Below are 27,860 nucleotides of genomic sequence, written 5' to 3'. Positions count from 1 at the left end.
GCTTATTCATTATGTCAAAGCAAAACTTCCCACCTGTGGTCATACAGTGAGTACAGTGACGGGAGCCAGGGTAAGATGGTGATAGAAGTCATGTGTAGGCCTACTGACTCAGAAATGACAGCTACAACATTAGGCTATCTGGCTAAAGTTAAGTAAACTTTAGGTATCTTAAGAAATTGCTCTTACCAGACCACATAAGCCTGTGGCAGAGAGCATTAAACTGAGCAATGGTAGGTTTTGCTGCACACTGGTTTAGGCATTAATAGTTTAAGGTAACAGTGTTTGTTTAATCAGTAAACTATAGTACCTGAACTCAGGCAAAGATGTTCCCACACTGACTGTAAGTCGGTCAATTACAGGAAAACCACTGTGCAAAGCGTCACCTCACCGCACCCGCCCTTTGTGTGCACTGCAATTAAACAATACACCACACTTTGTTCCATTCGTAAAAATGAAGTGAAAGCAACCGGTCTCAGGGTGAAGGTGTTTTATCACTGGCTGGCTGATAGTTAAGCCGTCCTGGAAAACCAACAGTAAAAAGAACATGACAGGGATCTTAAAGTATGACCTGTCACACAGTCACGCATATGTTCACACAAACACACACACACACACACACGGACACAGGCACAAGCTCAATTATGTAATGACATTCTTCCTGCTCGACTATGAGCTCAGGGAGGCACTGAGGTGGAGCCGGTCACGGGGGAAAGAGGAAGAGAAGTGTTGCGTGTAAACGTGTTTGCCTCTGAAGCTGTTCACGTCTGTCTACCATGAGGACAACATCCTGGTAAGTTCATCTAAGGTGTTCTTTTTTACTTTTATGTTTATATTTCACCGTAGCTGTGATCTGCATACAGGATGGCAGGCACTGATATCGTGTGTAAGTGAAGCTCAAAGTGAGATTTGTTTATTAGAATTATTTGTGAAGAAACTCTTTAAAACTTTAACAAATAACAACAACTGACTTATTTTATTAAAGAGAATTCTATATGATTATAATTTTGAGTGTGTGATATCTTGAATTAGTTTGCTTTCAATATATTCTTTGTCTTAATCACAAGTTTCGCTTTCATAAACAGTTTAAAATAATATTAAAAAAGGAGGAAGTGCAGATACTACATGTAATTATTCTGTGAAAATAATCTATATTAAGATATTATTCTGTCAAAACCAAGTTTTGTGAGGAAAGTACATCTTATCTCATAGTTATGAAAGCTCGAGTTAGGTTTCAGTCATTTTATTATTCCCTGATAACACCATTGGTTGTTTGCCCACTGCATAGGATGGCCATTTATCAGAGCTCCATGTAATAATGTGTTAATTTATAACAGAAGGTCAAAGGGCAGGAGAGCGTCATGCAGCAGCTGACTGCAGTCACACAGCATTTCGACACTTCAGGTGTCCCATGCAAAGTTTTGCGTTGCGTTGTGGTAAATCTGCACAAGGTTTTTCCCCATGACACTTGAGGTTTGTATCACATTGTGTTTTCTTTTAAATAGACTGGCCAGAATGGAACAAGAACAGTTGAGAGTCCAACGCGGCACTGTTCACTGCACTTCGAGGCAAAACCGACACTTTTCTACCTGCACTACAGAGTGAGACGTCTGGCTGAAGCTGTCAAATGAAGATGCCTCACCCGGACATTCAGTACACGAAACTACGATGGTTATTAACCATCTTTGGACTTGTCTTATATGTGGTGGACATTTGGACGGACATTATACTGGCTCTGAAATATTTTCGAGAGGAACAATATATCTGGACTGGACTCACTCTAGCGTTTGTTCTGATTGGACTGCTGGTCATACAGATCTTCAGCTATGCCTGGTATCGGGACGACATGAACGATGTTTTGAGAAACCCAGAGGGAAGAACAACTATGTCAGGAATGTCAAAGGCAGGACTGGTTGCCTTGCACGTTTTCGGCGTGGGTATCTTCACCAGGTATGTAAAAAAAAGAACGATGACGCTGGTGTCTGACTGCGATAAGAACAGTGTAGCTTTAGAGTGCAACGATTACTGTTATTATATCTCAATAATGGCATGGGCTGCTCTTGTGGCCTGCAAAAAAGGAGTGTCTGTGTGAACCGACTCACAGTGATACTCAACATGTTAATCATACCCGATCGTGTGGCATTATGGAATGAACAAACTTGAATGACAACATTTAAGTCTTGCAATTCTATTTAACCTGTACAGCCACACAGATGAATGATTGACAAATACAATTCATCTTGGCAATAACCTGTTTATTTGTATTTTAATTGTGTTGTTTTCTGACCTGTTTCTAGGTATTATCAGCTGCTGAGAAAGGGGTTTATAATAGTTTGGAAACCAACTAACTCATATACAGAGGAAAAGAGGAGGGATATGCACCACAGCCTGTTTTGCATGGCAACTGATCTGAGCATGCTCAAACTGTTTGAGACTTTCCTGGAGAGTGTTCCCCAGCTCCTTCTACAACTATACATAGTGCTGGGCCATGGCGAGTCCTCAGTTTTGCAATGTAAGTGAATGCAGAAAGACAGATGTAGTAGGATTTTCTGAAAATTCATGAATGTACAGAATTTGATTTTTTTTTATGTGTGTTTTTCTTTCAGGTTTATCTATGGCGTTTTCCTTCTTCAATGTTGCCTGGGCGCTTGTGGACTATCGCCGCTGCTTGCGTAGATCCATCCCCCAGATCAGAGAGATGCCCTCTGGCCTCCCCACACTAGTCTACCTCCTGTATAAACTCTGCACCATCACCAGCTGCATCCTTGGCTACAGCCTCCTCCTCATACTGAGCACTTTCAGCACGATAGCCCTCGCCGTTCTCTTGGTGTTGAACACCACCTGGACGCACTATCTTAAAACCAATTTCTGCTCATCCAAAAGCCTCGAGTTTCTCTATCGGGCAGTCGTAGGAGTCATCCTCACCTTCACCTTTTTCAACGTCAAAGGACAGGACACAAAAGTAGCCATGATCATCTATTACGTTTTCCACTCTGTTCTAAATATCATTGCGCCGTTTCTCTTAGCTTATGTGAAACCAGATTTGCAGACTGCCACGTTTTTTCTGATAGTCAGTGCTTTAATCATCGGAGGTTCACTGCTGGGACTGCTGTGTCTCGTGGTCTACTACCTCCGCCTGCATCCCAGAGGGAAGTGGCGGGAGGCAGATGAGGTGGACGGCCTGGGACAGGAAACAGAGACCACGAAGAGAATAAGGAACTTCTTACAACCTTGATGCAGATGCTTTCATTTTAAGCCTTACAGAAGGCTCAATAAGCACTTTCTGGGAATTTGAATTTGAATGGAAATTGAATTGTGTTCTGTTCATTATGTAGTCATGTTGCTGTTAGCTATCCTCTACTATTCTGTGATTGAATTTGCTTAGCATAATCTCATAATAAGCAATTTAATATGTTTCTGTGCAATATATCTAATATAATAATTTTATTTATTGTTGTTTTAATCTAAAAAATATACTTCAATGACATATTTATTTGTTTTTAAAATATCTATTATCTCTTTATCCTGATGAACAACTGGAGACCCAGCATCAGATTGTAAACAAATAAAAAAGATATTTAAAAAATATTTTCTTTCACTTTTGTTATGTACAAAGGCACAATAAGATTATATGTAAATCAGATTATTATTTTCTTTTGACATAATCTCTTGCCAGCTTGTCATATTGTTCTGTTCTTCTTGTTGACAGCTCAGTCAAGCCATAGCCAAAAGCTGTTTTGTGGGTATATTGAAATATATTTCTCCAGTCTTGTAACACGTAATCTACCACAGGGTGGCGTTATTGCCTAGGTTGAGTTCCTTATGTCTCAGTGGGAACACATACGGCTTTGGTTCCACATAAACAAAAACTATGGAGTATACTTTCAGTCAGAATATGCTCTTGCGTTATATTTCCACAGCCCAGTTGGATATAAAACACCATAAACACACTCCCAGTTATTTAAAGCTCATTCTTAATATATTAAATTAATTCTTTAACTTCAAGATAATGAAAAATGACAACAAAAGTCTGACGTGATACCAACAGATGAATGAAAATGGATCTTGTTCAGTGACAGTCCAGCAGGATATATTATCTCCTGTTTAAAATAGATGTCTTACTACCTCTGCTGGTGTGAAAATATAAATATCAGCTACTACTACGCTGATCTTTCTCACCCTAATCCCTAGAAACTCAAAGGTGGCAACTGAACGTTTCCCCCTCCTCAAAAATGATGGACACGGGGCACGGATGAGCTAACAAGAAATAACAAACCAGTGCTAATTTTGTTTTGACTACCAGCAAAATATTGAGTGAGTCAAGCCGGAGAGCGGAGGACGCTATTTCTTCCTGGCCATGGGACGTTGGGGGAGGGGGGGACGGCTGTGATGGACTGGCCCAGTGTGAGCTCACCTGGGAGGAACGCTGACAAACCGCAGGGTCCAGAGTGCACGATGCTTGTTGGCTCTCAAATAAACTCAGCCTTTTTTTTTTTCCTCCCCCCTCCTCCCCTCTCTTCCCTTAATTCAGCCAAACTCAGAGCTTTTTGATTTGTTTACTCCACTGGGCCACTTTAACTTTCATCTGTCAGTTGTGCTCTGTCAGAGGCACTCTATAAAATGACAAATTTAAGTGAGGAACTTGTGTTGGAGAGGAAATGAATCACTGCCAGGTAGTTACCACACAGAATTCAGTTTTACTGAGGAGCTACAGTGGGTAGACTCTAACTCTTTGAGGCAAAGGTATCTGCTCTATTTAAACAGCTATAAATAGACGCACAGTGTTAATGTAGAGAATCCCAAAACGATGCTGATAACTTACCTTGGGAACCAAAAGAAGAATATTGCACCTGTAGGTGGGACTTGTCATTAGGGATAAAATAAAATGACTTCATCCTTTGCATTGCAGATGATGGATGCTCCCTCCTCTGTCCTCTACTGTATATCTCCTTGGGTTCAGTGGATTAATGCGATGTAAACCTGCCAAAGGGACTTTTATTGGGAGAAGATGCATGTGTCCCGGGCTGGAGTCCTAAGCGGTCTCTCCCTCTCTGTCTTCCTTTGCTTTTGTCAAGCTACACATACTTTTGGCTGTGACTCACCACTGATAGAGCTGCCAGGGAGCAGTCACAAGCCATTGGGATGAAACGTTTTGAGAAAAGCATTACTTCGCTCTCTCTAGGAGAAAACAAGCAGAGAGAGAACTCTGGCGTTGACAAGCTCTCTGTAATTTCCACTTCTGGCACTGAGAGTTTAATACCCAGTAATCTCTGTCTCTGATCTCACTGTAATGCACCTCCAGAAGGGCTGGAGAGCATGGTGAGAATCTGAGAAACTAATTGTAAATCAAAGATGATGATATGTGACACTGCAAGATGAATCTCCAGAGCACTACAGGCCAAGGACAAAAAATCTTGTGCTAAACGTTGAGCAGTGAGTGCATCTTATCATACACACACATACACAAATGCACACATAGACAAGAGGACAAATGTGCAAATACAAAGCCATGTAAACTCACACTGCTGTCCCTGTCAGCAACCCAGTTTTGTCTGATTGAATGGCGCTCAGCGTCTACATAAACAACCTTGACCACTGACCTCTCCATAACCAGCTCTAGACTTTTCACCAAATCTTATCTTTTTGTTTTCCATCACCACATCCTGTAACAGCCGGTCAGGAGGGGGGCAGTCCTGGCGTACGCCATCCCCACAATTTGTACAGACACAATAAACCCAGAGAGGCAGGCTGTTTTTCATTAGGGCTTCAAAGTCCATATAAACCATGATTAATGAAGCCCTGAGATGCTGTATGTCTTTAATTATTATGACTTGACTGCTGCACCAGCGCCTTAGATGCATTAGCAATGTTGGCGATCTGTACACGTCTGCCTGGCTCAGTCTGACATGGCAGCTTCGCCTCATTCTTGGAGAATTCCCCGAATGTGGAGGAGGGCGGGAGGGAAGTGATAGAAGCCCCCTTTCTGCAATGGCACAGAAGTTTCTTTAATCACTGTACATGCACACTTACAAATTAGTTTGGGCAGTGACAGATTGGAGAGCAGGCTGAGGATAATTACATGCAGTGGGCTGGTGTGTGTGATCAGAGCGTGGCATTGCGTTACCCAGAGGGTTCTGTAAATAAAGTCCTCATGCAATGAATGAGGATATTGTGAAGTGCATTATACTGGGCACAATAGTCTTGCCATTGTTACTATTTGGAGGTCTGCTCCAGAGTAGCAGTTGGTGTTGTATGACAAGAACTGCAACAGGGAAGTCAGTCTCGGCTTAAGCAGAAAATACTGTAGATGAGGTCAGATGTTACCAAATCTGACATAAAGACACTGATTACCTGGGGAACTGGTTATATAGAGAATTAACTTTAGGTAGGGTACATTGTTATTCTCTTGGGCTTTAAAGGGCTCCTATCATGGAAATATTTTCTTCTCATTACTTAGATGAGTGGCTATTGTAAACATATTTTTTAAATTTGAGGTAATCTAGAGCCTGACGCACACAGTGCAGCTAATACTGTTGTAGAATCACGGTCCTGAATGAGAGTGCGACTGTTATACTGCCAATTCAATAGCCTACTATTAAATACCTTTTGACTGGGATGAACAAATGGGCCAGTTTTCAAACTGAAATTTGTTACAGTTGGTAGATAGTAACAAGAAGAGACTGCAGCCATATTAGCGGTTCTGTTAGGCCGTACTTTAGCTCAACGCTAACAATGGCAACTTACTGCGATTTACCAGGTAGCCTATGATGTTTTCCGTGTTTCAATGTGCTAGCATGCTAACATTATCTAATTAGCACATTATACAAAGTAGGCTACTCCTGAGTCTAATGGAAATGTCACTGGTTTCACATGTGCCAAAGTAACCTGCTAGCACCACACTTATTACCATTGACCTTGAGGGCCTGCTTTTATGTTACCTGAGAAAACCCACTCAAAACCATTGATGTCAATCTAATGATGGCACTAGAGGAAAAGTGAAGGGATTACACAATGCCCAGTCAAAATGAATGGTATGGGAACCATGGATACCTGCAGAAAAGCTCATTTCGTGTGGGGAAAAAAAGATAAATATCCTACATGATGTAGTTTTTCAGTTATATGAACCGCTTTTACCCTGAAACCAAGTGAACTAGGAACTCTTCACACCTGCGGGCTGCCTGAAACAACCACCGTCTTTTACAGTTTTCCTCAGAGCTGCTCCACTGGGACAGTCAGTGTTTACAGTCAGCTATTTGGGAATTTAATGATACTTGTTAAGGAAGGAAAGTATGGTGTTTAATCGCCTCCTGCTTCCAGATTTTCCCAGCCAGTCCAAGGATACAGCTCAGAACTTAACAGTCTAAATGCATGATTGTTTGACACAGTGTCAATCATTATTTTAGCGGCCACGTTCATATGCAAACAGTTCTACACAGCAAAACTGATAAAATAAACGGTACACGAGGACAACGAGCCACTAGGCTGCCATCTAATCATATCAGCACCACTCTGGAAAAGGACAAAGAAGTGTGGGAGTAATGACACAAAGTGTTTTCTCTACTTTGCGTCTTGTCCAGGCAGACGGACAAAGAAACAAAGAACATAGAGGAAGCTCATTTGTATAATCCTCATTTAATGCTGGCGGTTTATGTTTCACAGTCATGGACAATCAGTGAGCACTAACATAATCGTGCTACCCATCCTAGCCCTCACACGCAGTCTCTCTCGCACAGATAGAAAACAGAAGCCATGTTTGTGTTGGGCACGCTCCCACAGCACACAGGATGATGGATTATGGAGTGTTCCTGTTTATTTATGCTGCGCTGGGTAGAGGAATATGGGCAAAGACCTCATGCATAAAGCCTATGTATGGCAAATACAATCAGCCGTAAAATAAGATTGCATATTATGAATGAGCAATAGGTTCACACATATAAACACACACACAAGAAGCACTGGGCTGCAATCAAACACACACACATACACACACATCTTTTTGCAGGAGAGGCTTGTCTTGATTAACCTGGCCGGGGGAGCCCGACATGTTTTTCCTTTTACGTCATGGCCTGTTCCCTGAGTGGCTCAGTGGAAGCCATCAATTCTAGTTTGTCTGCAGTTTGTCTGTTTGAATTTTTTGCTAATCTGTATTATTCATTGATGTCCTGTTGGCCCTTTACAGGAAGTGCTGAGTGAAGACGGTTGTGGTATTTTTTTTTACTCAGACATCATACATCATGCTTTCTTTTTTCTCTTACAAAAAAAAAAAAAAACCTGCACCACTCCTTCCTTCCTCTGCCGAGCAGGGGCCTTTTAAGAATGAGCAGTTTCTGGTATTTTGAAGCCGTGGCTTTATTCCTCCACGGATTCTCTGCTGAACAGTCAGGGAAGGAGGAGAGGATTATCAGCATGATGCATGAAAACAGTGAGGAGAGGCGCGCAAAGCATCTGTGACTGTGTGACTATGAGGGACAAATGCTTTTCTCTCATACAGCTACTCTCTGAGCTGCGTACTCCACAGCTGATCGCCCCCTTGACAATTTTCAGTTTCTCTCAGTATCAGAAGAGCCATAGATTTTGAGTGGAGGAAAAGATGCTATGCTTGATTATAACGAGAGGTCAGGTCTTTGATGCTAGTACGGTGAAATTTGTTATACGTTAAGCCAGTGCTAATGTGATTATGGACATTGATCCATTAAATCTACTGTAAAAACGCAGTCTGCACTAGTTTTGAACTCGATACTGAGGAGAAATGTGAGAGGTACTGTGAAACATTAAAGTCGCTTTGATGTAATATTTAACCCATCTGCAGTGAACAGGGTTGGGGTGGTGGGGTGGGGGGGCGTCCATAAAACGCATTTTCGGCCAAACTAAGAGGGACAGAGCTGGTGTGAGACGTGCGATGTGTGCCTTGTGGTGCCGTTGCAGTGTGGGCATGAAAAGGGGCACTGCCTGTCACGATTACCCCGGGGGGACATTTTATCAGGGCAATAAAATCATGCTCTATGTTGCTGGAATACATTGTGTGGAACTCCCCCGCCCACCAGGATCAGTCCGAGACTCAACCCGTCACCTCACTTCTCCTCTGCCATGGACAATAAGGGTAAAGATTTACCCTACGTTTGACCCGCAAATGCAAAAAGCAGCAAAGCAGCAAAGCAGTTAAAGCCGAAGGAAAAGTGTTTTAAGTTTTTAAATGAGTGAATTCAGTAGAGAACAGCTTGTCACTTTAAGCCTTTCAAGGATTAATGTTTTAACCAAGAAACACTGCTATAGGGGAGAAATTCTGTATCTTGGTGAAGACAAGAAATGTGAAAGTCAGATCTTGGTCTTAACCCAGTCCTGACCAAATACATAGCATGGTTTAGTTGACAGCACAATGATTGTGCATGAAGGTCATCACTTAATAGCAAGGATGGAGAGTGTAACAGAGGGGCTTGACTTCCATCTCTTTACCACGCCGTGAGGAAATGACTCAATTTAATTTTGGGTTAGCAATAATTTCAAAGAGGGTATCCCACTTTTTTTTTTCCTCAAAGTGTGCCTTTCTCATTTTGTAATCGTAATTTGTCTAGTACATTGGATCGGTTAACATAGACCGTATGAGACCACCACCACAGACGTACCGTATGAGGTAGTCTTTAGCTTTATCTGATTGAGTAAGTCTGCCATGAACAGTTAATGCAGTGTAACTGATTATACTGTTGCACCGACAATGCTATTTTGTCTGTGATCAAACATTTATCTAGAATTAAATAAGTTGGATAGAGCCGATTCCTCTTCCATCCTAAAGGACGGGAATCCAGACAGAGGCTCAGATGAGTGATGCTGTCTATTTTCATTCAGGTGTCAAAACACCGTCAGTATTGCGTCTCATTGAGGTGCCTTTCACGTGGGCCCATAATGCAACAAAGGTGTGGTGACTGAGTAATCTCTTTAAACAGGCTCCCTGGCAAAGCCACAGGTTCACTCCTGGGCCCCAGAGTCTCTGCCAGAAGAAACTACACCCCCCTAAGATCCCAACACAGATAAAGCCCACTGATGACATCACCGTCTACCCCATTTCTTTTTTCTTTTTTACAAAACATCCCAGTGGTCCTCCCTTATTAGCATGTGCAGTGTAGCGGGCAGTGGGAATAATAATGTGTTCTCCCTCTCACACCAACTGAAATATTCGAGTTGAAACCACAAAGCCCCGGGCAGCAGCCAAGCTAAATAACAGTCAGAGGGAAGATGGTCGAAGCATCACAATTAAGGGTCGTTTATTTTGTATCCTGCCATTGCCAAAAGGATTGCAGACTATAATTTGCGCCAAAGATGTTTGAGAGTTTATGTTGTTGGAGAAATCTGTGGAAAGTTGACGAAGGCTGAAGATAGAGGAGTGCGGTCAGAGGTGATGCTGGGTAAAAAGTTGACCAGCAAAGTGGAAATGATACAAGTGCTGTTTTATTGAAAACATCTACAAGAGTTGAACAAAATTCCAGCGAGTCTGTGTGAAGTTCAGGGATCATACAAAGGAGCAAAGAAGCAAGAATGAATGAAGTGCCTTGTTCTTAAAGGGGCAATGGGGAACTCAAACAAACACTCCCCTGCGTCCCAATATTAACAAATTATTCTGTGATAGCAGCTCTAACTTTGACTTATGATTATTATTGATCGTTTTATGAACCGTGTGAAGAAAAAGTATAGTTTATGCCACCCAAGGGTCCCGTCCAGACCGGGCTCCACCATATAGCCTATATACCAAGAGAGGGCTCTGAGTTCAGGCAGGCACATGTGGGACTTCCCCTCTAAAACACACACACAGTTTCAGCATTAGTGTAAAGCTCTGTTTGGGATTTTTGGCCTGTGTACAGTATGTTGCTTGTAAAGCCCTTTGCTGCTTTGTTGACCTGCGCAGGGTGAAGATAGGGCAGTCGGTGCAGATTACAGACGCAGACGTAAAGGTTCAGGTTCTACGACCATGGTCGACCACACTGCTCAGATTCACTGTGACAAGGTGAAAGAGTATCCTACCCCTCTGCCTAATGTGTTATTTTTTTGTGTTGGGCCAGAGGCAGAATGCAAATTTATTCATCACATCCTTCACTCTTTTATTGTCTGAAGATTGAATTAGTGTGGTAATGAACCTTTATTATACTCATTTCCATTTCATCCCCATATGGAAAAATAAATTAGAGCATCAGACTAATATTTTAGTAATTGAGAACACGGTGTCTATTTAAAATATCAAAATTATTGCTTGACATGTGCTTCAGAACGGAATAGACTTTAAAACAGAAAACATATGAAACATTAAAGACAACTAATGTTTGTTAATGTTCAACTAAAGCACGTGTGTCCAGCCCACTAAAAACATCTCATAAAGGTTTGTGTTATTTTATTCTGAAGAGTTTTGCTCACTGTTCCATCTTATAAACCCATCATTAAAAGTTTTAATTAAAGATCCTTCTTCAGAATAATATTTATTGTTAATATGTCATTGTGTTCTTTAAAAACTGTGTCCACAACTTGCATAGAAAACCTACTGTGACGTGCATTATGTGACATTTTGTCAAAGTAAGACACTGCTGTCAGCTGCATGTCCCTGTCCTCCTGCATCAGGCCAGCAGATGGCGGTATATGTATATGATAGCAGCTCTCCATCTCCACCTCACGGCCTCGGCCACTCCACGGCTCGTCGTCGCGAGCTGCCCCCGGTGTGAGCAGAGGCCAGCGGTCAGAGAGACACCTGATCCGGCCTCATTACCCTCATCACCACTCTAATTAGCCGAGCGGCCAACGCTTCAGTTGCTCTCGAGCAAACTGTCCTTTGCCTAATTAAGTTTTTAATGAATAACTTTTAGTGCATGCACTGCTTTAAGACAATAAACCTCCAACTCATGTTACTTCGATAGACAGCTACATTTAAAATCTCAGATTTGTTTCAGGGTGAAAACCGGAATGACAAAAATTGATAATTGATTGTCTAAATATCCCAGCACATAAGATAACTATAAATAAAATCTAAAATCAGAAAACAGGTAGAGGAAAAAAAGAAGAAGAATTAAAATTAAAAAAGTAATAATGAAAAAAAGTTAATAGGCCTATTATTTTTGCAGGAATAATACGATCATTACTTGTCCCAGTCATAACTGTTGAATATATTAAATCAGTATCCGCATTATAAATAGGCTTAATTCATAATGACATTATATATACTATATAATTACAGAATAGCTGTAATCTTTTGCCATTATAATAACCTGTTCGCCATGGGGTGAAATAAAAAAAAAAGTGTAAATTACACAAGTGAGTATTTAACATAATAGCCTACTGAAATTACACTAACTTAATTATTTTATTTCGTTTACAGCACGACTTTCAGCAGCAGAGCATTCCAATATTATGTATACTTTAAAATGTTCTAATCTAATTAAAATTGTAAATTCGAGTTCATATATTATTATTATTATTATTTAAATATGACATAGTAGGCGTGTCGAAGTTGAATAATTTAAGACAATATTATCTATCGATTGAGTGTACAGAAAACGAGGTGATCCGCGCGCAGCTCTCCGGTGTGCAGCATTATGGGCTACAGTAAACGTCTCACTCACGCCGGCGGCTGATCAATAATCCCGGCGGTTTGGGACAGTGGGGGCAAGTCACATGACGGCAGATTCCATGAGAGAGGCAGCAGGACAGGGCCCAACCTTGACACTAAAAGGACTATTGAGTTTCAAGACGGCGAGAAGTTCAGGTTTCATACCTAAAATGAAGTGCCCACACTTAATGAAAGCAGAAAATCACAGTTGGTAGCTGGATATCTAATCAAAGCTGGCCTGTATAGGTTTTAATGTTGTCATTTTTTTTTTAAGAGAGGAAGAAAATGTGGAAATGTGACTGATGTGTTATTCTCATTTATAATTAACCACTTTTTTAATGGTTCAAAAAAAAGAAAGAAAAAAAAGTTCACCTCTAAATATTGTCTTTAAAATCAAACTCCCCCACACAGGTTAAAGCTAATACAAAACAATTAAGAGCTGAAAATGACTTTTCACTTTTGATTCAGGTCTGACACTAACACTGCCCTGCCTTCAATAATGTTCCCACCTGTCCTGGAAAGTGATAAAGCTCTTCATCTCGCTCGCATGCTTTGCCAGGAAGTGACGGCCTAGTGCTCCTACTTAATGATTTCCACAGGATAGGCTGCGCATGACAGACGCCAGAGAATCAGCCCTCATCACACTCACACTCACACACACACTCACACCAACCAATACTATCTATCAGTGGGGATACTACACTTGGTCCAGCGCATCTCAGTCTTGCCCGTGTTTGTATAAGCTTGATTTTCACAACTGGAAAGTAATAGCCATCTGCCCAAGCAGGCTGGAGGGGTATCATATGTGAGCAGGTATAACCGATGGCTATTAAAATCACACACACACTTGGTCGTGGGTTCCTCTCACTCTCTTCCTCTCTCTCACACGCGCGCTCACATACACACACACACATGCTACAAGTTGCTGCAAGAGACGGGGAGAGAGAGAGAGAGAGAGAGGAAGAGAGACAGATGAAATATAGTTCAGGCGCCGGTCTGTGAGAAACTCTAACACTGGCAGGACATACCAGGCAGAGCAACATGGCATTGATGATGATGATGATTTATAAGTGTAATATCTGATAAACCTACCGTAGAATAGGTTTCTTTCCGCTGCGCAGAGGGCAAAAGTGTAGACGATATATATTTAGAATAAGTGAAATGTTTCTTTTTATAGAAATATATCACATTGCTCAGGCAGTTTTCTTTTTAGAGGCTGTAGTATTACAGACAGACAGATGCACATGTAGATGGGCAGAGCCAGCCAGACGGGCCCACATAAATCCAGGACATGCTTATGACTGGAGTGACAGGTGAGTGGAGTCAGTCAGGCCCAGGTTAGCCGCATTCCCAGGCCCCCCCCTCCCTCTTTCTCTCCAGGTAGTGTGGGAAGGCGACCCCCCCCCCCCCCCTCCTCTCCTGCTCAAAGGGCGTGTGCGACCCCGTGATGACATATGACCTCTTCAATGGCCCTCCCGAGCCGCATCTGTCATTTCCCACAATCCTGCCCCCATTTTCATTTCAGGGTAAGCTGGAAATTACAGGAAAGACGCTTTCCCCCCTCGCCACCAGGCTACAGCTCAATCTGAGTCAAGCCAGTTTCACCACAGATAGAACCAGGGACTGGACTGTGAAAATGCACTTTTTTTAATGTTTTGCAGAGCATATAAATTAACAGAAATGTTTTAAAGACTAAAATTCTAAGGATTATTGCAGACAAACACGTGCTGTGGTCTTGTTTCTTTATTCAGCGTGTTGTCTATTTGTGCAATATCGTACTGGTTTTCACAAATAATGAGAGCGCTCCCAAATGCATTACTAATTGAAAAAAAAAATAGCTGCACATTTTAACATCTCATTTATTCGGAGGACGTAGGGAGTGCTCGTTTATTCCCTCGGCTATCTGTAATGGTCTAATTACCCTAAAAGCTTCTCCATTGGCGTCGGTGTAATGAGGCCCCTGTAGACTACAGGTTGACATAAGACTGCCTTCAGCTCACCCCCGCTGCACCTTAACCCCCCCCCCACCTCCCTTCTACACTCTGCTCTCGCCCCACCTCCGCCATCCAGCCTCAAGGGCCTGTATCCGGACAGAGCAGCAGCGGCCCATCTGCACAGGACAGGCCGAGCACAGACGGAAGCCATTGAGGTGGAACATACAGGAGAGGTCCTGACAAGATAAAGATATCAGGAGCAGACAAGGGCAAAGGAACATATTGATGGAGAGGGCCTCTCTCAGGGCATGCTGACACCAGATACCTGCTATTTAAAACAGTGGTTTCGCTTGCTCATGGATTTTGTCCACGCTGCAGTGCCATAACCTAACTGGGAGGGCCACGAACTCTCTCTTTCTCTATCTCCCTTCCTCTCTCCCCCCTTCTTCCCACCTCATATCTACATATTCTGTGCCTTAACCCTCTTTTACGCAGTGTCAAGCAGGCAAACACAGTCACCCCTATAACTGCTAATGCTGCCGACATAAGGCTCCATCTTTGGCCCCTAATGAAACTGGAATATGTGTTATAGACTTCCAAACTGGATCATATTAAAATGATCCTCCCCTCTCTTCCCTGAGACTCTTCCACACGGCTCGATCAGAGTTAACCATTAGTGTTGCTCTAGTCTTTCAGTGCGACAGGGGCCCCCAGCTCAGGCTTGTCTGGCTGAGGGCCAATGCCCCTCTGAGGACGGATGCTGGGATCCAGTCTACCCATTGGCCATGCATTGTGTGCGCGGAGCCAAGTGACAGTGAGTCTTCAGCAACAGCTGAAAGATGCTGGCAGTATGAATCCGCATGGGGGGAGGGTTTGGTCTGGTTTGAGCTCTGCCTAAATCTCACAAAAAGTGGAAACAGTGGAAAAGAAAAATGTGGTTGTTGTCTATGTCCCCGTTGACAAAATGCCTGGATTCATTAGGCTTCCAGTTGAACAGATCTTTTGTCAAAACGTTTATATTCTCCAAGTTTCCTTAGTAAACAGATGAAAAAAAAAATTTACTCTGCTTGGTAAAGTCTGATTCAAAAGTCTACAATCACATGTTTTTGGTGTAAATGTATGTATGCCATGAAACTGAAAATATACATCCAATCCATTATTAATGTTACAAATGATTAATGCTGCTGAGAATTATTCAGTTATGATGAATCATCAACACACACAGCTCCATTTTCATTTCTTTCTGAAGATGAACTCGGTCAGCTTCAGTGATTGAGCTTTATGGAGAACATGAACATTTGTGAGTGAGTCCAAACTACTTTCTAACTAATTTCTAAATATTAAATATTTAACTTTTGTTGCCAAAAACCTGTGTAGGTTCAATTAGGAATTGAAAAGACTTTGGATTTGATAAGTGCATTTCATTCTGTAGGAAAAGTTACTTTAATAATACTTCAGTGACTTTTTGTGTTACACACATACACACACATGGGTGCGCGCAAACCAGACACCCCCCCCCAGTCCATTAACCCTCTCCATCCTTCTACAGTACGCTGGCCTTTCCTTCCCTTGTACCCCCCCCTCTCTCCCTCAGTGACTGGCCCCTCCCATGTCCCAAAGCCCATTATAGCCCCTCAGTCCCTAACCCCCCCCCATCACCAGCCCTGGTCTCTAGACTCCGCTCCTGCCCCCTCCTGTCACATACCCCTGCCCCTGCCTTGTCACACCCCTGCACTGATGGATGGCCGGGGTCACTGGTTCAGCTGTGGAGTTCAAGCCTGCGGGCTCCACGGACTGCCCTTCTCTCCTCTCCCCACCCCGATCCTTCTGCCCGTTCCCCCCCCAAACCCCCCAACCCCAAACCTCCCTCCACCTTTTACTACTCCTGCTTTCCCCTCCCTCTCGGATGAAAACAATGTCAGAAACTCAAAGCTGGGTGCTCAGCTGAGAAAACTCATAACCCCCCCCGCCCCCCTCCCCAGCGCCCACCTTCCCCTACACCCGCTTTTAACACTTTCATTCCTCACTGGGCAATCAAACGGACCCGGCTTACTGGGGCCACATAAATCAACAGGAGGGGTCAGGCTGGGCCTCGAGTCGAGCCTCCCCTCATGTAGAATGGGTAGAGGCAGGTCACTCACTGTCACTGCATGGTGAGTTATCTCTTTATAATGACGCCCTCTGGCTGTCTATGAATGTGTGCGAGCATGCGAGTGTCTGTGAAAATGTGGATACTTCTCACAGGAACTCTTCAGTTTTAATTTGGCCGTTGAGTCTAATCAGGAGAGCAGTTTTAGCTACTTTTGGCCGAGAGTTGCATTAGCTCACCGTGCTCTTTGTGGTGCTGTTTACTGTCTGATTACTTGCTCTCACATCTGTTGAGCTGAGGCCGTGTAGCGCCTGATCGACCCTGTCCTAACGACTCCGCAACCGAGGTATCTGGAGAGGCTCAGACCCTCCAGCTGAATCCGTGCTGACACACACTCCGCTCTTATGCTAATCACAATGTTTAGGAACATTGAACCGACAAGGGGGGTCAGGACAGGGCCGGACAAGAGTTGGGTGGGAGGCCCGACGAATTCCAGTAGTTTTGAAATGTAGCAATTATCAGTATTAGCCTGCACTCCCGACCCAAACCGCCAAAGTGAGCGGAAATGGCAGCAATCAGGCCCGATTTCCCTCGGAGATGCTGGATGGGCTGGACACACACATCTCGGAGACGGCGCGGGCCCTCGGTCGGGGAGGGAGAGCAGAGCAGCAACCAGGGCCCTGCGAGGCGAGCGCCTGACAGATGGAAGCTGAGCGAGGGCAAGTCCTGGGGCTGACAGCAATGTTGCCAAAATTGCTCTTGGATTGACTAACAATTAAGATATCAAAAGAGATCACGGCAGCTCACTGACAGCTGCTTCAATTGTTTGCACCTGCTCCTCTGGTGTTCTGCACATGTCTGGCATGGATTAGGCCTGACTCGTGCTGGCCACATTTCACCTTTCCACAAGTGATTTACTCCAGAATCATCCTCCTGACTCACTGGCCTGCCGAACACACCCCGGAGCTGCTCGCCCATTAGGAAGAGGGAGGGCGGGAGGGAGTGGGGGTAATGGCACCATTATCATTATTATTGTCATTAGCCGCATTGTTATGTATCTCTCATCATTTCTTTCACTACTGTTTAACTGCTGCATTGTTCTATACACGTCCACGTGTTTGCTTTCAGCCTATGATGCAAACATATGATGTACAACCACTGCTCACACATATAGTCCACCGCATGTAATAAATGTGGGGGTGTGGGGGTTGGTTTTTGAAATCCCAGGGGTGTTTTTCTCATTGCATGAGTGGCTTTTCAGCACACTTGCAGAAGATCTAGATAAGCTCGTCATTGAAAACCGAACTCTGGGTTTGAAGCCCTGTTGTGATAAAGAAAGTCTTTGTGTGGTGCACTCCTGCCTGATGCTACGCCGCTACTCCTCCGTCCCTCTGTCAGGGGCTGGAGGGACGGACAGCTGAGTGGACTGATGGACAGAGGGAAACAGGTAAATCAATGTAGAACCCCTCCCGGCTTACCAGACCTGTTATCTGTTTTTCTCCTTGCAGGTGAACAGAGCTGGGTGTGCGTACGGCACATATGTGGGTGGAGTTAGCTCAGGTGCTGTTGTGATTGGTCAAGGAGAGATAGGTTATACTGCCTCTTTCCTTGGTCAGCACTGCTGCCTTTTGTCATGTGTTTGTCGAGAGAAGCAGCTGAAGGCTTTACAGCGAGGAGCACCTGGGAGGAGCAGCAGTGTCACACACGCATACATTGATTCATGTGCTCACAGCTGTGTGTTTGTATGTGTGTGTATCATGCAGTGCAAACATGGCAACTCTGTCCTATTATCTCTCCATCAGCTTTAGGCTCCATTAAAACTGTGCTCCCCTCAGTGCACAATAACACCAGTATTCCTCTATCTGTGTGCTGTCATTGTCCAGGCCCATAAGGCAGAGGTTTTTTTTGTCCTTCCTTCCTCTTGCATATGCACGTGACCACTGCATTGCTTACGGAACTGTAGACAAGCCCATTACAAAAGTATGTCTCCCAAAAAAACAAGAGCAGGTAGGAAGGATGTAGAGGTGGCAGCCGGTATACCCCTCCCTCAAACTACCTTACACAACACACACACATATACACACACATGCATACACACACCACTCCTCCCCTTGTCTGGCAGGGGGAGATGAGGCCAGTTGTACTCCCTGCCAACCCCTCTGGAGCCAGGCCAGTCCCGCTGGACCCTCTGGATCGTATTCTGGTCGGGGCCGTTGTGGCTGGTTGGTCCCACTGTGTAACTCTAGCTCGGTCTCTGACACAGTACAGGTATGTCCCCTGTGGCCCAGATTACCAGGGGACTGTGTAAACAGCTCTGCTAATCTGAGGAAGTATCCTGTTGGCATATTTCTGAAGCCTGCCTCAGCGACAGGTTTGGTATTTCATTTGGAAAGCCACTGAAAACATCATACTGAGGAGGGATTCAGAAAATACATATGCACATTTTTCATAAATTCCTTGTTTCACTTCAGAAACGGAAAGCTCCACATAAACACTTGAGAAAAGTCGTGTTTTGTTTGATAAATGTCATTTGGTCATGAGCTAAATGTAACTCTCCATTAAAAATCAATACATATTTACAGATGAAAACATTAAAGATTAAAAAAGTAAAACTAAAATGTTCACATCTACAAGCAGAATGCCATTTAAATTCAGTTTTTAACATATACAGTTTTGTTCGGTCATGCATTGCAGCAAAGCGAATGCCTATGTAGCATAGATGCAAATGAATATCCACATGGTTTGTATTATATCTGTTGTCTGTGGCTTATAATACTGTGAAACCCTTCAAATGACCTTAACAAAATCTCTGTGTCACCTGCTTTACCTTTGTCATGGAGAGTTCGGATCCCTGCGTCTTTAAGTCACTTTAATCTGCTAACAGCTTGGGCTTGGGCCACTCGGTCATTTCTTCGGCCCTCTTTCCATTGTCCTATATGTCATCTCCAGGCAGACACTGTTTAGATATTAATGGCTGCATGATGAGATGGCCTTCTTACAAGGCTGCCCTTACTGGATAATTGATCATGTAGTGAATGACATGATGTGGTTCAGGTTTAGGTCTAGCTGCTCCACCAAGGAGGAGACGTGATCAACTTTTTTCTTGACGGCACACCTTTTCATTGAGGTATCAGCTGTATGGTGTCAGGTGGTCAAATTAACGTCGATAAAACATTACGTTGAGATTTGATAAAATACTCATTCACACCCAATATACAAAACATAAGAGCAGAGAACTGCCAAGCCAAAACTGGAGAACAAAAAAAACAGGAGTTACTGGAAAATCCTGAGAGACATAAATCACACGTTTAAATAATAATTCTAACTGTGTAATGCAAACAAGTTTAAAGAATCTCGATGTGGTTTCTTTGATGACTTTTCTGTTGCAGTAACTAATCCAAGGCCCAAATGAGAGAAGTAATGAGCATTCTTTTCTGACGTGAGTGTGTTTATAAGAGTGCAACTCTAGCATGTAAAGAGAGATGCATGGAAGCACTTCTCTTCCTTGGAATAAAGTAATTAAGGATCTCTCTCGCGTTTTTTTTTTCCTCCTGCTCTCAGCCAAGGAACGTAGCTTTTCTGTATGTCGGTCGATCATCGCTGCAACTTGACATCCTGACCCGGACATTTAATTTATTGATCTTCATTTTTTTCGGATGTAAGGACCCTTTGCTCTTTTAAATTAATCCAGGTTAATTTGGCCAGGCCCCCTTATCCCACCCAGCATGAATGGGCCCTCTGTTGGGCACTGCTGGACCTGGCCACCCAGTTTTATGGGAATCTGCAATGAATTAGAAAATCTGTCAATGCGAGAGGAGCTGCGCTGCGCGGATATGCCGTGTCACTCCACCTGTAAAAGAACTGCTCTTTGTTCATTATCTCCCAGGCTTACCTGAGGAGAGTTAACCTTGAGGTCAATAACATCTCCATGGTGTTTCATGACTGGCTGGGCCTGGGCCGGGGGTCTGAGGAGAGCCATTGTTAACACGGGGGCTGCGGACCCACACTTCCTCCCTCTTTGGCTCTCCCATCAAATACCTCTGGGAAACAGATCTGTAAAGAGCAGTGACGGGAGCCATAAAGATGTGATCACTTTCACAGGAAAGAGCAGCCACTGTACCGCTTTATCTTCATTGTAGTTAATATAAATGGGTCATTTTATTTAAAATGAAGTTACGGCATCGGGGCATGTTGCCCCAGGATGTAATTTCTTGGCATCCTGTAGAACATTTACCTGGCAACCATTTAAATTCATCCTCATAATTACACATAATATACAACTCTACACTAGTCCACCAACCGTGAGCCATGCTGTACCCCTGAAACCAAGGATGTGGAACCTTTGGCTGGATGCTCTCTTCCTCTTATTTCCCCCATTCATATGATTCATGTTCTTCTTTAGCATGGTCTTTGTAGTTAAGCATGCTGGTATTCAAATCTAAGCATCCCAGATTGGACTATAATTTGCCTGTGCATATCTGTTGCTCTGCCTGTAATCATCCACATGGTAGAAATAATTGTAAGATTGTAGGAAAGTTTAGGTCGGGTGCCAGACAAATAACAAGTATTTTGTCACAGCAGTGCAGCTTCATTTCACCCAATCCCAGCCCTATTGTGAGTAATAGGAAAGTTATTTTTGTTTACAGCTGCCAGAAACAGATTTAAGATGATCAAGGAATAATCTTGTCTTATGTATTAATTTAAAATGCTTGGTATCCAATTAAAAATATTCTAGGCCTATATGGGCATTATAAATAAACAGAGAGTATGCAGCATTATTTTGATCCTTTCCATTTTTGCATCTGTGGTGTCTTCATACAAACTGAAACATAATCACAAGTCAGTTGCAGATGTCTGTTTTGAAATGCTCCTCTGCTTAGATGGAGACATTTGAATAGGATTTGACCTGCATGTAAATGGTGGGTTGGGAGAAGTTTACACTGAAAGCAGACAGGCAGGTGCAGAGCGAAGGATAGTCCAGGTGTGCTGTTGCTGACAATGACACAGATCCTCTGTGTTGCAGTTGTTCTTCCAACTAGAAAACCAGACGAATAGATAATTTACTCTACTAGAAAATGACTCGGCTAAATTAAGTCTCATTTCCTTTGCTTGTTGCGGTGATATTTTAGTACTTTTAAGCCCGTTCAACTCTATGTCAGAGCGCATGAGGAACAAAGGAGTTGCCTAATTTGAATGGATATTTTCAAGTCAGTCAAGCATTTGTCAACAAAGGCCAACAAAGTGAGACGGACAGTTCTGCGCTACGCAAGCTGACAGCAAATTAAACAGTGCTGGACTGATTACCGCTCGCTGTCTAACATGGATTTATTTTACCAAACAAAAGCAGAGACAAATGTCTTTTATTGAGGTGCTCATGGGAAACATGTCTTTTTCCCCGTTTTAAACACAACCATGCATGTCACAGCTCTGCATCTCTTGGGCTTTACTAATCAAGTATTGATCCGTATTGTAGAATAGAAGGGCCTCTTTGCCTCTGATGCTTTTTTGGAAAAACCATGTTGTCATTGCATTCACTAACAGCCCCAAGGGGGTGGTGTGGAGGCAAGGGAACATGCTGGGCCAAGTGCATCACCTGTTCCTCAAACCAAAATAGGACACAACTTGAGATTCAATTTTAGCAGCCAGTGGGGCTAACCGACAGCAGCGACAGGGGTGTAACGACTGGTGATGAGTGATGATCACAGGCCTTCACTCACAATCAGCAGTCCCCAGTGGCCTCATTTCACTATACCTGCCACTTACTGCAGCCTGCCATCACCCATGAGCACTATTAATAACCCCGCTGGTTCTCTATTCAGGCCTTATTTGAATTTATTGTGGAGCAGAAGAGGTTATACTTGTTGCTTGTTTAGAAGACACAGTTTATCTTTTATACCTCATGGTTGTGGGAATCCTAAGAAGTTTGACCTCTCTAAATCTGAGATTATCTAACAAGTAACAATGGAAATTAGAACATAGTCGAAATGAGAGAAGACACAAGAAATCAAGCAAAGAATGTGAAAAAAGCTCCTATTTTCTATGAAACCTTTATCTGAGGGATGTAATCAAAAGGTTAAAACTCAAATAATCAAAGTGGGTAGTAATCAAAATCACAAATCTCCCTCAAAGGAAGATTAAGTCATGGGCTGTTCGTGATTGTCAGAGAGACAGATCCTTTTCGTTGATTTCAGCAGCTGCATCTTTGGTTCTTTTTTCTGTGTTCACTTTACATCTCATCTGGCTGCCATATTAAAACACAATAAACCACAAAACAAATATTTGTTTTTGTTTTCTCCCTGGATGTAGAGGGCTTTGAAATCCACACCGGCCGCCTCGTAGCTCAAACTGGTGCTGTGAAATCTAAAGTGACAAAGCATTTTTCTCTCTCCCTCCGAGCTCTTGGCCAGACTTTTTTAACCTGCTAAGAACTGCAGATGTTTCACTTTTTCATCATTTGGAAAATGTATACCTGCCTTTTTTCTGCTATTGTATATTTAATCCTTTGTGAAGGCTTGTGGTTATTTGCGGTTGTAATTAGGCTGTTTCCATTAAGGAATATTACTGCTAAATGGATCCATTACTCTCGACCGTACTTCGTCATAGGAAAATGCCCGACCACCACAGTGATTGGAAGGAAGCCCGGCCGAGATCTCAAAACAGAAAAGACTCACACCTGAGAGAGACAAGAGGCAAAACTAGAATTCCATATCGTAATCCAAATCCATTTTCTGCCACTTATCTGGGACCAGGTTGAGGTGACTATGGGGTTAGGAAAGAAAAAGCCTTCCAACTCTGACCAGGAGACTTTACTGGGCCAGTAGAGGTATGTTATCCAAACATCTTCTTCAAGATGTACTATCTTTGCAAGGAGTCATCTAAGGCATCCTGATAAATTGCTTGAACGAACTCTATTGTCTCATTTCACTGGAAAAGAAGTATTTCCAAACATCAGAATGGATTATGTCCAGTTTAGTGGGTTAGGATAGAATTTTTTTTTTCTCACATCATCTGGACATAACCTCTGTTGGCATTGGGGGTGGGGGTTACAGAAGGGTCTGAAGCTTTGAGGATGAGTCAACACATCCAAGTCTGGACAAGTCCAAACTTGCTCAAAAAGTGAGAGTAACATCAGTGCTTCAGTCATTGTATCTGTCATGGTGACAAATGACTGAAGCTCTCAATCTACTAATCACTCTGCTTCCCAACAGTCATAAACTTTAGACAGGGACCAAAAGAACGTAATCAAAGATTCAACAACTACTCAAGCCCTGACCTTAACCCTATATGACTTGATGCCACTTTCAAAACTTAACAAAAATGTATCCTGAAAGTGATGATTTGTGTGGAGATATGTAATGGTCTAAAAATAGTTGAGTCTCTGTAAATCACGTCCTTCCCAGATAAGTACAGGGGAGATCACTTTTAGGGAAAACATCCATCACCTGGTGAAAGAAGGCAGCATTTAGCATGTACAATAAGTGGGGCCTCGTGTAAGACACACATTGTCTACTTAAGGTCTGTGTTGAAAACTTTGACTCTTTTCCTCCCTGTCAGAATCACGCCAGCATTGACAGAGCCCTACAGCCTGCAGCGGTTGTTGTCACTGATATGGGTTTGCTGTCCCTTAAATGGGCGACACTGACACTGGGATGTCACCTGGACTTTGTTTCTTAGCGTGCCTCCACCTCTTCACCCTCGCCCCTCGGGGTGATTCCCAGCCTCAGCACCTCTGACTCCTCCCTTTTGTATTGAGAGACTAAACAATACCTCCCAATACCTCTGGGCTATTTTTACACCTCCTAGCGTTGTTGTCCTGCTTCTCTTTAAATGTACAAAATGACAGGGCCGATCAATTGCTCCAAAAAAAAAAAAGAGAAAATTCCCAAAATTTGGAGTAAGTGCATGTGGCCCCAAAGGGTTGTTCCACAAAGGACTGAGGGCCTTATTGTTGTTGTGTGCCATTATGGCGGCAGCCCATAGCGTGACAGCACTTTGACAACAGCTCCTTTCAGATTTAATGCTAAATGACGTATTGTTGATAATCACGAACAGATTGAGATCCTGCATGTTGCATGTATTAGTGAGTGGCGCAGTTGGCATACATTATATGGAAAAATACTGCTATTACGACTGTTCTTTCTACAGTGTTTGATTGAGTTGATGGGAAGTACCCTCCTCAAAAATGAAGTATTACTGTCCATTTCCACCAGATTGAGCTTGTTTTGTTAACTATGGTAGAAGTGGTTTTGGAAAGTCTTTTATTCTATGTCGAGTTCAAAACCATTTCCTAAAAAACATACAACTGTGTCACAGTAAACCAGGAATCCTCTGGCTGATGGTTAAATATGGACCTCAAGTCATTAGAATATAATGTACTTCCTTAAATTCTCCAGTGAATATAATAATAAGTGCCTCAGAAAGACATGCCAGTCCACAGTTTACTAGTTATGTGTCAGTGTATGAATTTGGCGCTCGTTCTCTCTTACATTCTGCCCTGTCAGTGAAGCGTGCCCGTGGATCTTTTTCTTCATTGTTATTAAGTGCCTCGTATCCTTTCCCTAGTCTTAACCGTGATGACAATGCTTTCCAAATCCCAATCATTTAGAATTCTGTAAACAGACCACTGCTTTCATGTGAGCGCAAACTACACAGTGAATACCCTCTAATAGTGCATATCAATTGCTATTAGGACTAAGGGAAAAAGAGGAGAAAAAAGAAAAAAATCAGGGGGGTCCGATTATCCCTGAGTCTCTAACAGGCCAAATAAATAGTACCATGTGAGTGATTTGGCCCAGATGGACACCCAAGTCCAGGGGAGTTAGAGTTGTCCAAAAACCATCAGAGTTTAGGAGGGAAGTCAGGGTACCTGCCTTACCTCAGCATCCCTTCATCATTAAGGGCTTAGTGTCCCAAATGGATTTTACAGTCACTGCTCTGGGACACACGCCGGCATGGAGGCTAGGAGCTGCTCTAGGCTGCGCAGCCCAATGAAAACCACTTGTGGAGTCAGCGGTGCACTTTTGAAAGGAAGAAACTTTTGATTGAAGTGGAGTGATCATGGAGCATTACAATGTTATCATTTGACAAAGTGGGCAATACCAGTTTAAAAGGGTCAGGTCACCCAGAAAACATGTTTTCTTACTTAAAACCAACGGTGTATCCATGAAAATGAATGAAAATATTGGGATTTTACTTGTACAGGTTTTGCGATACCCAACTTCGCTGTAATATGCCAAAAATGTGCTTGACCACACCTCTGAGATGGGTGCACGTTTATTTGATATTTCAACAGCACTGGCTTAAAATTAACATGGAAACCTGCATTACACTCTATGCTGGGGAAAAGATAGGGCTACTGTGCTAATATGCACACAATGACAATGCTAATGTTTAGTAGGTAAGTCTATCTTTCCATATCCATTGTCAGGTTTGTGTGTGTTAGCATGCTAATATCTGGTAATTTGCACTGAACATAAAGTTGCACTGAGGCTGATTGGAAAAAGTTGATTTAGAAATCATTCATTTTGCAGGTATTTGGTCATTTTTAACTGGAAATCCACAACCTTGCAGTGCTAAAGAGAAGTTGGGTGATCATTTTTTCCCCTGGAGTTCAAGGGTATCTGTTCCAAGTGTCATGGCAATTCATTCAATAGTTGTAAGGTATGTAACTGAAGGCCACTAGAGAGACTTTGCTTTGCTATTTCTAGTGACACAAGCAGTGTGTCCAAAGAATTTTAAATACAAATGTCCTCACAGTTTTCCTCGTAACTATTTTGGAGGACATAGTCTCCATAAAGCTACTGACAGGGAAGTCTGTGGAACATCCAAAATAAAGGCAATGCTGTTTCTGGAAAGATTTTTTTTTGTCCGTCTGGGCTATTTCTGGAAAAAGATTTTTTTTAATACGGTTTCTCAGATTTGTACATACAAGTGAAATTACATTCACTTACAGGGGATTGGGGTTGACACAAATTACAGGAGCAGATCATTCAAAACATGCAAAAAACAAAACTACCCACATGGCTACTTCACACTGGGGATAAGTAGCTAACTGCTGAACCAACTCTCCAAAATAATTATATATCACTTTTTTTTGGTTCAGAACAGACAAAAATGTGGACAAATAAAATACAAAAAATTCCTGGTGGTAAGTGAGAATTTTTTTAAACAATGTTCAAATGAGGAACCCAACAAATCATTGCTCCTGTCAAATGCAGATTCTGGCGATCTTCCCATCAGGGCAACGTCTGCATCTACTGTCGGCCTCATTTGTGTGTGTAAATAAGCCCGAGCCAGGACTACACTGGCCTCTGGCTCACACATCAGCTATGGAAATGAGCCGCGGTGTATCAACAGTCTCAGAGGAGTTTAGATCAACTTGATCATCCTGCTTCATTTAGGATGTGCCGTGCCGTGGCGACAATCCTGCCTGCCTGACTTGATCGCTCTTGTTGTAACACGTCTGTCAGCGTCTCGTACTTAGACTGATGATTTTGTTTTTGTTGATCTGTAGCCTGAACTTGTTTTTGCTTCGCTCATAACATCTCTTGGAGAGTCGAGGTCCCGGCCGATAGCCAACGTTTGTCCATGTGTCAACTTAACAGCTTAATATCTCGGAGAAAGCTAAGTGACCTCATGTAGCCGTCAGCCTTCTGTCATGCTGTTGTGGGGAGTGAAGCGAAACCAAATGAGTCCAGAGAAACCATGTCCTGCTTGCTAGACGTGGGCCTGTATGTCTAAATGCAGCAGCACATGGAAATGGTTGCAGTGGAGCTGACCCCGAGCTGCCCAGTCAGTCCTGTTTGTGAGAGATGGAGCCTGTCTTTTATCAGTCTCCATTAGAGGGGACAGGGGTCTAGTGTTAGTGTGCGCCTGTGTTTGTGTGTGTGTGTGTTTGTGTGTGCGTGTGTGTGTGTGTGCGTACGTCTCCGTATGTGTGTCTTGCTTGAGCAGCCACATTAATCTCCATGAGTGAGCACTAGCAGGTGTTAACCTATGTCACTCCTAATCGCCATGGCAACAGAGTCATGGCACCTGGAGGTGTGAGGGTGTGTCATGTTTTTATCATCTCCCCCACCGGACACACGCACGCAAACACACACATTATGCATAACGTACAAAACAATTGTACAATATAAAGAATTTTGGGAGTGGGAATGACATTTTGTATCCGTGTTGACTTGCAGTTGAAATGAATATTTTTCAACTGCAATAGTTTCAAATAGGAAGTAGGACATAAACTTCTGCTTCCTCGCTG

At 43.0% G+C, this 27,860-nt stretch overlaps 1 protein-coding gene across 1 annotated transcript; it reads left to right on the top strand.

Annotated features, from left to right (window-relative positions):
• Window positions 1–764: 764 nt before the first annotated feature.
• Window positions 765–3,232, top strand: xkr9 (XK, Kell blood group complex subunit-related family, member 9; the record flags this gene model as incomplete). Its single annotated transcript, XM_083995079.1, has 4 exons — window positions 765–790; window positions 1,503–1,947; window positions 2,295–2,509; window positions 2,604–3,232. The coding sequence occupies exons 2-4, from the start codon at window positions 1,625–1,627 to the stop codon at window positions 3,230–3,232; spliced, it is 1,167 nt and encodes a 388-aa protein (XP_083851205.1). The 5' UTR covers window positions 765–790; window positions 1,503–1,624.
• Between the last annotated feature and the right edge of the window lie 24,628 nt (window positions 3,233–27,860).

The sequence above is a fragment of the Trachurus trachurus genome, assembly GCF_905171665.1.
Source record: "Trachurus trachurus genome assembly, chromosome: 20".
Classification (NCBI taxonomy): Eukaryota; Metazoa; Chordata; class Actinopteri; order Carangiformes; family Carangidae; genus Trachurus; species Trachurus trachurus.
This window is presented reverse-complemented; position numbering and strand designations above follow the sequence as displayed.